The following is a 9641-nucleotide window of genomic DNA, read 5'->3' on the forward strand; positions in this document are numbered from 1 at the left end:
TGACCTGAAGCTCGTGAGGTACACACAACACCATCATCAACATACTGAAGCTCAGTAACACAGATATTAGTTATCTTGGATTTGGAGCATAACCAGTTAATGTTAAAGAGATTCCCATCTATGCAATACTGGATGCCGACTTCCCAGATGGAAGTATAGCTGTGATACAGATGGAAATGAGTGTTGGTGCAATCACACATCTTTGCTTGACTCCAGTTCCAGTAGCAAAAAGGCCCACTTCCAAGCTGTTTCTTAAGATGGCTACTATCAGATCATCATGATGAAGTCTTGGATGCTCACCAAAATTTGTTAATATCAATCTCATCAGGATTTTCCATAGGACCTCTCTGTTGATTGAATCAAAAGGCCTTAGTCAGGTCAATGAAGGCCATGAACAGATCTGTGTTGCTCATGACCGTTCTCCTGCAGCTGTCTTGCAACAAAGATCACATCTACTGTGCTTCTGAATGGTCTGAAACCATACTGGGATTTAGGTACAATCTCCTCAGTGAGGGATATGCATCTACTGAGGAGAATGCAGACACGGATCTTCCCAGCTATGGACAGGAGTCCAATACTGTGATAACTGCTGCACATCTATCTCCTTTCTTGAACAAGAAAATGACTACGGAATCTTTGAAGTTGCGGAGAATCAGTTTATGTTTCCAGATTTTCAAAATGATGTAGTTGGTAAGAGTTTTTACTACCTTGTTTATAAATTTCAGCTCGTGTTCCAACACGACGATGTATTGTTTTTCATCTACTTAATGACGTTTAAGGCCTCTTGGTAAATTGGTGGATCGGCAAGGTAGTCAGTCCTTAATGGGGTGTTGTGAGATGGCTTTGATGGTACTGTCTTCAACATCAGAATCTCAGTTCAGGAGCTCTTGAAAGTGCCCTTTTCACCATATGTTGATGGTGGAGCTGTCTTTAAAGAATGTCCTTGGCCCAAATACAGCTTTTGTTGTATTGCTGAAACTACACATATCATGGCTGTTGGCAAACCTTTGAATCTCTTTTGCTTTGTCTTCCCACCACCTGTTCTTTTACTGAATTTTTTCTCTGGGTCTCAGCTTTAATGCGACCCTATCATGTGGATCTTATATTCTCTTAAAATAATCAGCTAAAAGCCCCCTGTTATACTTATCCATGTACACATTACACTATGGAACTACAAATAGACATTGTACTTGTCCTGGGGTAAACCATTTTTTCCTGGGACAAAGTGCAAAAATTCAGATGTCCACATTGTTATCCTAGGATAAATTCTGAAAAGGCTTACAAAAAAAAAGTACTAACAGTTTATCCCAAGACATCACAAACTGCATCTGAACAGTTGTCCTAGGATTGCATCGTTGAATCAATGGCAGAAAAGGGGCAGTGCATTCCAATACTCACTAAATCCTGGTAAGAACAATGATATATATATGCATGCCAATCCTGGGATACCCTTGTTTCAGGACAGAGACATAACTTGTCCAGGGACAAATGCAAGATCTGTTCTTATACTCTGTGACTCCAAATCAGTACCAGGTCCACCTGGAGGCAGGACTTGGAGTCCTAGGTGAACAGCACCTGGAGGATTATTTGCTGCAACCACAACCTATAATATTTTGAGTGAGAGTGGCCCTGGGGCTGGGCTTTACATGAAGCTCAACTGCATCAGAGTGAATGGGGAATGCTCTGAGCATACCTAATGATATGGCCTTTGCTGGGAGACAGGCAGTGTTTAGGTGCCTCCTGAGCTCCATTCTGGAAACAAATAGAGCTTTGGCTATTGTGGGGTGATCAGACCCATAAACATAGTTACAACAGCTCACATGTATTAAAGATACTGCCACTACTTACTGCTCTAACTAAAGCAAAATACTATAGCAGGACAGCACTGTAAGCTGAAGCTGACTTTCTAATGCTGACCATTGGAAAAAGCATTTCTCACATTTTAAGTGTTGCAGTAAGTATGCAAAAGCATAACTCTGAAAAACATCAATTTGGCAAATAGTTAGTGACATGTGTAACTGAATCTGATGTGATATGCATCTCCTTCAATTGAAAAAGATTGATTCTGGGTTTATATAAATAAGAGGTGAATGAACTCTATTCTGACTGACATCCACATTCAGCTAGTCACAAAAAGTTAAACAGCTCTGAGAGCTTTGAAGACCTAAAGGAACATTAGGGTTTCCTGATGTCAATCAACTCAAGGATAAGTATGTTTGTCTTTTAAATAAAATAGAAAGCTTGAAAACTCAGGAACAGGATGAGAGTCAACAGGCCTCTGTTAGAGAAGGCAGCTGTCGAGAAAGGATGTGCTGATCACTGTAAATAGACTGTAAAAAACCCAGCAAAATATAACTTGAATGTAATCATATTTTTAAGAATCCTGCTCACTAGGGATCTTGCAAGAAAATTCACACTTCAAGTCAACAAGATTTTTTAATTTATACTTTTTTAAAAGGGCTAGACTTTGAAGCCTGGAAAATTTGGTTTTCTGTTGGATGCGAAATGTAAAGTCTGGTGGAAGGTCACAACCATCAATCCTCTCTGCATCATCGTATCCCACATAATACTGTCTTGGAAAAGACTACTTACAGACCTGACACTATAGTTCATACCACTCATTTGAACAGGAATGACGCAATTCTTTTAAAAATGAAGGAAATAAGAAACCTTTCTTCATGCTGTGGAAAAACCCACAGGCTAGAGGCTTCTGAAAGACTAAATGACGAAAGGATGCCTTCCTGGAACAATCCTATGAAAGTGGGATGAGAGGCATTCTTTCATTACAGATGGGTTCTCAAGAACCATAGAGCACAGTGGTTCTACTGAAGGTGGAGGCCTTCCTGCTCCACATCGTGTTTAAGGCCTTGCACCTATTTCATTGTTGAGGCTTCACCAGCAGTTTCAGAGAATGCATGGAGAATGGTGATTCCTTCACGGCAGCGTTTCCTCTAAGCTGTGCAGTGTGTGCGGCCACGCAGGTGCGCAACACAGCTTAGAGGGAACACTGCTTCATGGCCTTCCAGTAGACACCAATCCTAAACCAAGACCAAGTGGAGGGAATATTATGCTAGACTGCAACATATCAGCATGTCCTTAGGACTGCAGACCAACTGAACAGATAATACCCTCCACAAAAATAAAACCCCTGATGTGAGGAAATGAAGGGAGACCTATTGAAGCATCATTGTTGACTGCTGCTGAGATAAAGACTGTTCATTATTCAGATGAAACTAGATGTAACATGTTCAGGATGAAAATTTAATTTTTTTGCAAGGGATTAATAGAAAAATAAAGGATTTCCAACTTAGACTTCCATAATGGACTACAAATATCAATTTTATTGCTGGTGCTTTTACAGTGGTCCTTGATTTCATGGTAACATCTGCCCACCATTATAGTCTGCAACTATCAAATAAAAGAGGAAAGGCTTTTATCAAAGATTTCACTGAAATATAGCACATCTGCTCATTTAGGAGAAAGCCAATAGGAGATGCACCCATCCTCTCCTTGTTCATCTCTACTTAGATTTCTGTCAGAAAAGCCAGCACTGTAAAAAGCACAGTTACTTGCTTATGTTGAAACTGACCTCTTCTGGGGTTTACAATATACCAATGATAAACCCTAAACTTGTATCTGATATTATATACACTTTTATATAGCCCATTCTAAACAGCTATCATGCTGGTTTACTACTTATTTTCAAGAACTGTTTGAAAAAATAATCTATACTTCAAGAAAATGTTGATTATGTTTTGTAAAATGATATACCAGCTAGATATTGACATTTTTTTCTTTTTACTTACCACTTTGCAGCAAAGAGGCCAGAACCACCAGAAGAGACCAAGAGCCACCAAAAGTAACAGTATAAGAACAGCGATAAGTGCTGCTATACCATTAGACTGTGGAGAAAGGAGAAGTAAAAAAAGACAGTCATTGGAGAATAATTCTTTTTCAGACATAGCTACACATAGATTTCCATAGAGAAAGTGACTATTCAGTGGGCCCATTTCCCACTGACCTTACTCAGACATAGCTCCTTCAGACACAAGTAGGATCAGGTTCATTATAAGCTGAATTAATGTGAGAGTCAGCTTCAGACACCCTGCAATTTCCCTTTTCATCCATGGGCATCACTATGTCACAAGAGACCCCTAAATAAAGACACAGCATAGACTAGCAGAATTACACAGATAATGCAAGCAACTACAAAACGGGGAAGATTAGATATTAAAAAGGTATAATTGGTATCCTTTTATTCCACAAACTTTCTTGGCTCTGGAGAATATCAGTACATCAACAGTGTTAAGGATACAACCTCCAATATGCCATATATCTTAATTTGAAAAATTCAAAACTCTGAAAACTGTGTGTTTAACTCTGCATTTTTTGGACCAGGGTTTAAAATAAGACAAACAGTGAGACCAATAGAGATAACAAGCCTGAGTCTCCTCTCACTTACATCAGTGTAAATCATAGTATCTTCATGGAAATAGATGGCATATGTGACAAGAGAATAAGGAATAACATGGAGGCAAGAGGGGTCAGTGGCCTAAATCAAAAGGCATCTACTGTGAAAGTAATTGCTGGGTGCATACATGTGTCCCTACAGCACCTTTGTTACTGCGCTGACATTTAGTACTTCCTTTTGGAAATACAACAACTCTATTATGGGCTTTTATGTTCTAAAAATAAGTCACCTTAACATTCAACCTGTCCTGCAGGGGAGTTAATAAAAAAGAACATAGGAACTGCCAGGCTGGATAAGAATGGTGGTCAAATCGAAGCCAGTGCTCTGGACTTCCTAAACTGTCCCTGACAGTGCCAATACTAACCGTTTCAGAGGACGGTGCAAATACTCAGGCCCCCTCTACACGTGAAGCTAAAGGCATGATGGGATCTAATGTGTGAGTCACAAAATCGCACGTCCTACCATGCCAGTGCCTGGCAGGAGATGCGATCGTGGGATTGCACATTAGATCCCATCACACCTGGTATAGGGGGAGCCTGATTCTGGACTCTCCTACCTGCATCAGGAAGCTCCTGCAGGTGGGAGCCCCACATTTCCCAGTTGAAGGGCTCCCAGCTATGGGGGCACCAAATATACCCCTGAGGCTGGAGGAATTGCTGCTACAGCAAATCTGAGTGATCCCTGTTTTCTGGGGTTGCAGAGAAACTCCTGGGGCCAGAGGATCACTGCAGGGGAACACGAGGAACACACATATCGCTGCAGGGGAGTGTTCCAGGATCACCGCAAATCTCTGGTCTTGGGGATTTCCCACACCCACACAACAGCTGCAATCCTCAGGGTCCAGAGGTTTTCTACACTCCAAAGCCCTTGCAAGCAAGTGAACAGGAGAAGCAAACAGGAGAAGCAAACAGTTCAAGTCAGTCCACAGGTTAGTTTGCCCCCCTCCTCTTGAAGGGGAGCTTTTCAGGTAAGCTCTTTCTTTAATTAAGAGAAGCTAACCTACATATATTTTGTCTAAGTAGCTAAAACTCAGCAGTTAGGCCAATACTTAATACTTGTTTACCTAGAATCTAGAGCAAGGGGGAGTTCACTAAGGAGTTTGCCTAGAAACTTTCTCACCTTCTTCCACTGTAAACTTGGTGAAAAGAAGCAGGTAAGCAGGGAAAACAAAGCCTTTCAGGACCAAGGAGCAGTGAACAGGCCAACTTACAGGGGAGTTTAAGGAAGGCCTGCTTGGAAGAGGGTCAGGAAGAGAGAGGCGGAGGATTAAGAGAACCAAAGAAATGTGCCAGAGCCACTGCCACTGCCAGCTCTTCCTCTGCTTGCACCAGTGAGGTGTCTGTCCAGGCTCACAGTTGAGGCTTTCACCCAGGTTCTGATTTGGTGTTGTGGAGACTGCAGCTTGCAGGTTCCTTTCAGCAACAGCCAGGTGAGGGAGTGTGCAATATGAGCAGTGCCTTATGGTGGTGTCCCTCAGGGAGCAGGCAAGAAAGCTATAGGAAGAGGTGGCAAGGCTATGAAGTATCCTCTACCATGAGGACTCCATCGATTCATGGCTGAAGGAGACATATAGGGCAGTGGAGGAAGGATTACCAGAGGCAGCGCTACAGAAGAAAGGTGGAAGTTGGAAGCCTGTGACCTGTGGCAACAAGCAGAAGTCTCCACTGGCAGCAGTTTGCCCAGAGAACAAATACAGAGCCCTAGCAACAGAGAAGACGCATGTTCCATTGGTGGAAGAGGCCAAGCCAGGCATCCCCAAGGTTGGGAAGACTAAGACCACTACCATCAAGAGGAAGTGACAGGTGGTGGTGGGTGGAGACTCCCTTCTGCAGGGGATGTAGGCATCCATCTGCCAGTTAACCATGCCTTAAGTGGTCACCCAGACATGTGTTCAATCAATTCAGGGCATGATAAAAGGAGAAAATCCAAAAGGTGTAATATGTTTGTAGCTACTTCCCATCATGCCATTAATTGAATGTATGGCCATGTGCCCCCATGGCTAGCAGACCTATGCACTCCCACAGCTGAGAGAGACCCCCAGCCACAGGAGCTTGTTTCTTGCTGGTGTAGGGGGAGCCTCGGATCGGACCCCTCCTCCACCAGCAGTAAGTAGGGGTCTGTTCAATTCACAATTTTGCAGAAGTTGCAAGATCTGGTATTGCCTGTAAAATCAACTTAAAAAAAATTTAATAAAAATAAAAAGCTGCCTCCCCAACAGGAACCAGTGGTCCTCATTGCCACAGCTGGCCTCACAGCCCACCTGGGGGGAAGGCATCAGCTGGTGGGGCAACACGAAGGGCAACAGACAAGATGGCAGCTGCCCCCTCATCCCCACACCAGGACCTCTCTGCTGATCAGTGCTAGGGAACAGAGCCGGTAGAGAACATCTGAGAAATGTGTGAAATTAGTTCTTCATGCCATGACCAACCTGCAAAAATTGTTTAATCTTACCACAATTTAAATGGGTCCCTAGCAGTAAGGCATGATAGGATCTGATTTACAATCCCACAATCCTGCCTCCTGCCACATACTGTGCAGATAATGCATTAGATCCCATCACACCTTTACCTGAATATATAGAGGGGCCCTTAGGGCCACGTGTTATTTTATCTTTACCGCTGTTACCTACTTAATTGCATAATGCATGAATGCAGATAATGTAATGCATAAATGCCCCTTTTTTGCACCTACTCAGATTTTATATTCTGTTTCCCCCTGTGGTAAAGAAGAATCATCCAGATAGGTTCCTAACTGCCAAAAGAAACAGAGCAAGAGGAGAAGCCAATGGCTTTTCTGAACTCTGTATTTAATATTTGCTGGATACAATGGATAAAACAGCAGCTTAACAGTTTCTATCCCATTTCAGGGCAGTAATTGTCTCACTGAGCCACAATCCCTCTCCTGCTGGGCCCTTCAAACAAAAGGTAAGAGAAGACTCATGTCTATGGGCTATAATGTGCTGGCTTATAGCCTGGTGGTTTGAGCAGCTTGCTGCAAAGCTGGAGGTGCAATTTCTGGGAAGCTGGGGTTCCCCTAGACATGTGCTCTAACCACAAAACTATTCAGCTAACAAATACGAGGGTCACCCTCTTCAGCATTTTTTTTTAAGCAGTTATGCACCTGAGTGATCCCAGCCCACCACAAGGGGGGAAACAGAATCTAAAATCTGTGCAGGTGGTTACAGCCTCATTTATACAATGGTAAAATGCAGCCACTGGCAAACTCTGCTAACGTGCATGAGACAAGCAGAAATTTTACCAACACCAAGGAGAGAAAAAATGGTGGTGTGTTTTTTGTGCATAAACTCTGTTCAAATTCCAATCAAGGAGAAAGAAAATGTAAAGAGATATGGCTAGATTTCCCACACTTGTTGATATAAAACAAGAGTAACTCTACTGAAGTCAAAGAAGTTACACTGTGGAAAATTTGGTATAAATGGCAACAGAATCGAGTTGAACATTATTTACAACCCATGTTATATAAAGTGACCATTTAAGATGCTAATATTAGGAACTAATGTCCAGGCCTAGCTGCCACTCCTTGTTTTCTCTGCAGCAATATCTGTTTACTGGGGGAGGTTATAAACTTTTAACTCTCTTGCACCAGGCTAACCATCAGCTGCTCAGCAATTAGAATTAGCAGAACAATTCTAGCAGTGACCCATTTCCAGGCAGTTGCCTATCTGCTACTATGGAAACACGAGTTCTACTTGTGTAACACTTCCTTTACTGCAGTGTGTTTAAAAAGACAAAAAGGATGAGCAAAAGTGCTGGCTTTCTTGTCACTGCACATCTGTAGCTATTCTGTTTCCTGTTGGATCTTTGAACCACAAAGTAACAACATGTAAGTAAAGGTGAGAATACCTATTAAAGGAATCAGTACTGTAGCTCTGGGGGGGTAATTTAACAGTTTGCTTTTTCTGTGCACTTTTTATATAGGGTAAAGGTAAATTTTTGGTTTTAATACAGCTGTCCCTTCACCTACATGAGAAAGAGGAAGATAAAGAGAACACCAGTACATTTCATATCATAATGAAGCACTTTCCTATGACTGCTGTGTCTTTAGATCATGGAATCAAGATGTTGCATTGCCAGACACTGATACAAGATTGGGAGATAGGGTTAAAAAAAGAAATAAATAAAAAAAAAAAAGAAAAAGAGTTGCAAATCTTAAAAAGGTTTTGTCTAAGTACCACAATGTGAGCTCCGCTGAATCAGAATCTGCCTGACTCCAAGCAGATTCAGGCTCCCTTCCCTAAAATTTAGTTTGGTTGGACATAACATCAACACCCAAAATTGTTCAAACTCTAAATTTTTCAAGAATTGAAATATACATTTCTTCACCAAGTTAACTGGCTGCAGACATTAATATCTCATTGGAAATCACATGCAATAAGGTCAGCCAAGGAATAAAGTCAAGTCAGATGAACTAGCTTGTACTTTGCAGAATATTAATATAATTCACATTACTTTTCTCTCCCTTCAACAAACAACCCCCCCGCAATTCTGCCCTCTGTCTTCACAACTCCATCTGATTTCAGCAAGATTTGAATGTTTAGAAATATAAGAGTAACAGATTCCACTGTTCTTTATATTTACAAACCTGAAAATAAAGTTACACTAAAGCCAAGTTTTAAGATTTAGAGAAAGTTTTAGAGAAATTTAGGATTTTTTTTTCCTTACAAAATATTCTGAATGCCCTTGATACTGCGCATAGTGACCTAGCAAAAATGTATCTTCCTACAAGAACTTAAGTGTTCTCTCGTGCACAGCCACTACTCGAGTTAAGGAAACAAGTCCACACTCTAAATACACTTGTGCCATCGGACCAGGTTCTAATTTGTTTTTTCCTTGTAACCCAATTAGAACACGATTCCAATCAGTAGGATCGAGACCAGCACAGTCTTCCAACACCTGGTTAAAGTCTTGAGATTCCGTCTACACAGGTTCAGGCAGATTGTGCGCCACCACTGTGGTCCCACCTATGCTATTAATTGGAACCCTGTTGTCATGAGTGGATCTAGGATTTTGAAAAAGAGATGCAGATAGTGTGGAGCATCATCACCATGAAGCCTGGTTTTTCTCTGTCAAAAAATCCTAAATTCTCTGATTAAAACCCTCAAAATATGTGTTTTTCTGTGATTAAAATGAAACACCAGTATATATAAAAG

General features: G+C 41.6%; 1 protein-coding gene across 2 annotated transcripts in view; it reads right to left on the reverse strand.

Moving 5' to 3' along the window:
- Nucleotides 1-9641, reverse strand: part of ANTXR2 (anthrax toxin receptor 2) — a 182290-nt gene that overhangs the window by 86832 nt on the left and 85817 nt on the right. The window contains exon 11 of one of the 2 annotated variants that reach the window (XM_019534308.1): nucleotides 3807-3902. The exons of the other annotated variant lie outside the window; for it this stretch is intronic. Coding sequence (XP_019389853.1) covers nucleotides 3807-3902 — 96 coding nt within the window. The remainder of the gene's footprint in view (nucleotides 1-3806; nucleotides 3903-9641) is intronic. 2 annotated transcript variants of the gene reach the window in all.

This window comes from Crocodylus porosus, unplaced genomic scaffold, assembly GCF_001723895.1.
Source record: "Crocodylus porosus isolate Cpor-Errol unplaced genomic scaffold, CroPor_comp1, whole genome shotgun sequence".
NCBI lineage: Eukaryota > Metazoa > Chordata > Crocodylia > Crocodylidae > Crocodylus > Crocodylus porosus.